The sequence below is a fragment of the Plasmodium inui genome (assembly GCF_000524495.1).
Source record: "Plasmodium inui San Antonio 1 unplaced genomic scaffold supercont1.1, whole genome shotgun sequence".
Taxonomy (NCBI): domain Eukaryota; phylum Apicomplexa; class Aconoidasida; order Haemosporida; family Plasmodiidae; genus Plasmodium; species Plasmodium inui.
In genome coordinates this window covers 1,575,941-1,578,729 of record NW_008481835.1, presented here as the reverse complement: position 1 = coordinate 1,578,729, position 2,789 = coordinate 1,575,941, and the positions used below count along the sequence as shown (strand labels likewise).

The following is a 2,789-nucleotide window of genomic DNA, read 5'->3' as shown; positions in this document are numbered from 1 at the left end:
ATGACAGTATATCACAATATATCACAATTTTTTCTCTCTTACGTTTCATGCCCTACTCTTTCATTGTTTCGCTATTTGAATTTTTCCCTTGTGAATTTGTTCGGCCAATTTATCTTCCCACATCAGCCAAGGAGAAAGATGCGCCCTTGTTAGTTGTACACCAACATGTATATTTGTTATGCCCCTTATTCTGAAGCATACCCTCAGTAGTTATTCTGTTCTAATCTTTTTTTTTTTCAGCAAAATAATGATCTGCACTTTAGAATATAAAGTATGCAGAACCTTTTAAATGGGAAGAAGTGTCATGTAGGTACAAATGAGTGACACATTTTTTGTTAGAAAAAAAAAATCCAATTTATAATTTATGAAAAAATTGCGAATGTGTATATATAATATTTTCACCTCTTCGAAGGAGCGACAATTGCCCTTGTAAGCTGTCGTATCGTGGCTGCACAAAAGAATAAATGGAAGGGAAAAATCCCCGCGGGGGATAACAATACGAGCGTAAATAGACGTATGCATGTATTGTGTATGTATATTACGCGCGTAGCACCACTTAAGGGGCAATCCGGTCGCTTGCTTCTCCACGTAGCTGTACAGCTTGAAGGACACCGTACTGAGCAGTTACGCACTTGTGCTCACGACAATCCATCAGCAATTGTTTAAAAAGTACAAGGAAATAGTTGCCCTTCACCCCCCTGATAGAAATGTAAAAGATTTGCACACACCCCTTTTCGCGAAAAATGGAGTATAGCAAATATTATGAAAAGAGAAAAATGGAAAAATTTCTAAGTTTCAAACACACGTATGAATACAATGAGGATGATAAGAAAAATTTCGGAATAAATTACCTGAACCCTGAATTTCTACATGACGAATTGACAAGATTAAACATATTCACCATCATAAAAAATGAAATAATAAACGTACTGGCGGTTATTAAGAAGCACGAATATAATAAAAATTTGGATTCCAGTATTGTGGACGCACTGTTCATCCTGTACAACAGCATCAGCAATTTGACGAACAGCTTGAAGGAAGAAATAGACATACAAGAGTTTAATAATAAGCTAGATATATATCATATAGCTCCTTTTTTAAATATCATAAGAAACAATAACATTTTTTATAGAATAAAACTGAACGCTTTACATTCCTTGGACCACATATTAAAGTATAACAGTAGCTATTTCAATGAAAAGATCTATGATGAAAATATTTCTAAAAAACAGGAGTCGTACATCTCCATTGACAACGATCACGATGTGAAAATTAACAAGAAGGGCCATTTAAATAAGAAGGCACTAAACGATGCACACCAAAACAGTCATACCAAAGTGAGTGAAGAAAAGCATGATGATAGCGATGTGCTATCATCCAAGATGAGTGAAAAAATGCCGAAGAGAAAAAAATATCATTTTTTTTCAAAGAATTATAAGTTATCCAAAAAATTTCCTAATAAGAAGGAAGAGAACCCCAATTTCTTAATTAACAAAGGGAACAACATCATTAACGTCAGCATAGAAACGTTACTATCTGCACCTATTAACTACAATAATATTAACCATGAAGAAATTATACTGTACGATACCATCATTTTGTTTAATAATATGTTATGTAATGCCATCAAAGTTGTTGACAGGAAAAATATTATAAAAATCATTTGCTACATTTTTAAAATATACAAGAATAATAAATATTCCCTGTTGTTTAAGGGGAATTGTGAATCCATATTGAAAAACATTTTCTACATTGTAATGAATAACCTGACGAGTAGAACGGTCAGCGGAAGTATGAGCAGCGTTATCAGTGCTACTGCCAACGCACCTAGTAACGTTAGCACGAATGAACCTAACGACGCTTTCACAAATCACTCGCGCGATGCCTGCGCGAATGTCGCAAGCTTGCCAGATGACGACTTCATACACGATTTGCTAACCATCATTCTGATACTAATGAACAGCAATAAAAATAAGTTCGTCGAGGATTTATTAAAAACGAAGGAGTGCATTGGCTTGTATAATGACTTGTTTGAAAATGAAATTTCGAACGACAATATGGAGTGCATTAATTTGCTGTCCTTCAGATTGCTAAACATTCTTCTAGAAACTTGCGGATACGCCCTGATAAACAAAAACTTTGACGCCCTGTCACACATAATAAGGTCCTTATTTCTGCACATCACGTCATCGTCTTATATCCTAATGTGCAGATCCATGAGAACTTATATAAACATTTTTATCCTTTATAAGAAGCACTTTTGCATTTACAACGAAGTGTTTATTAATATATTATTAAGCATACTGAAGAAAAGTTCTTCCAAAAACGTCACCGAAACTGCTTTGCTAACCTTGTCCTATTTTTGTCTTGAAAATGTCCTATTCGAAATATATTACAACCATGATGTTAACTTGTACGCCTCTGACCTGCTGGAAAATTTCATAAGAACCGTACTAGATTTGTGCGTCAATTTTATGCACAACACGACCATTATAAATGAAGTCATTTTTAAGATGGTAAAGAACATTTTGCACATAATAATACCGTGCGTGGGAAATTGTCCCGCTTCTGTAACTTTCAGAAGCAACAGAAGTGGCAGTAACGTATTGAACGACCTGAACAATCGAATGGGCGACATAGGAGCCTACACGAATCAGCTTATTAGTGAATTCAGAAACGATTTATACGAAGATATTTTTGGCTATGTAATCCATTCTGGGAAAATCGAGTTGCTGAAAGGCACATCTGCAAGTAGGAACTGGAGGGAGAAGTCTGACGAAAAGAGAAAA

At 35.1% G+C, this 2,789-nt stretch overlaps 1 protein-coding gene across 1 annotated transcript in view; it reads left to right on the top strand.

Moving 5' to 3' along the window:
* Positions 1-743: 743 nt before the first annotated feature.
* The window catches only part of C922_00360 (hypothetical protein), a gene marked incomplete at both ends in the record, with an annotated part of 9,277 nt that continues 7,231 nt past the window's right edge, over positions 744-2,789 (top strand). Inside the window, one exon of the mRNA XM_008815977.1 lies at positions 744-2,751. Coding sequence (XP_008814199.1) covers positions 744-2,751 — 2,008 coding nt within the window. The remainder of the gene's footprint in view (positions 2,752-2,789) is intronic.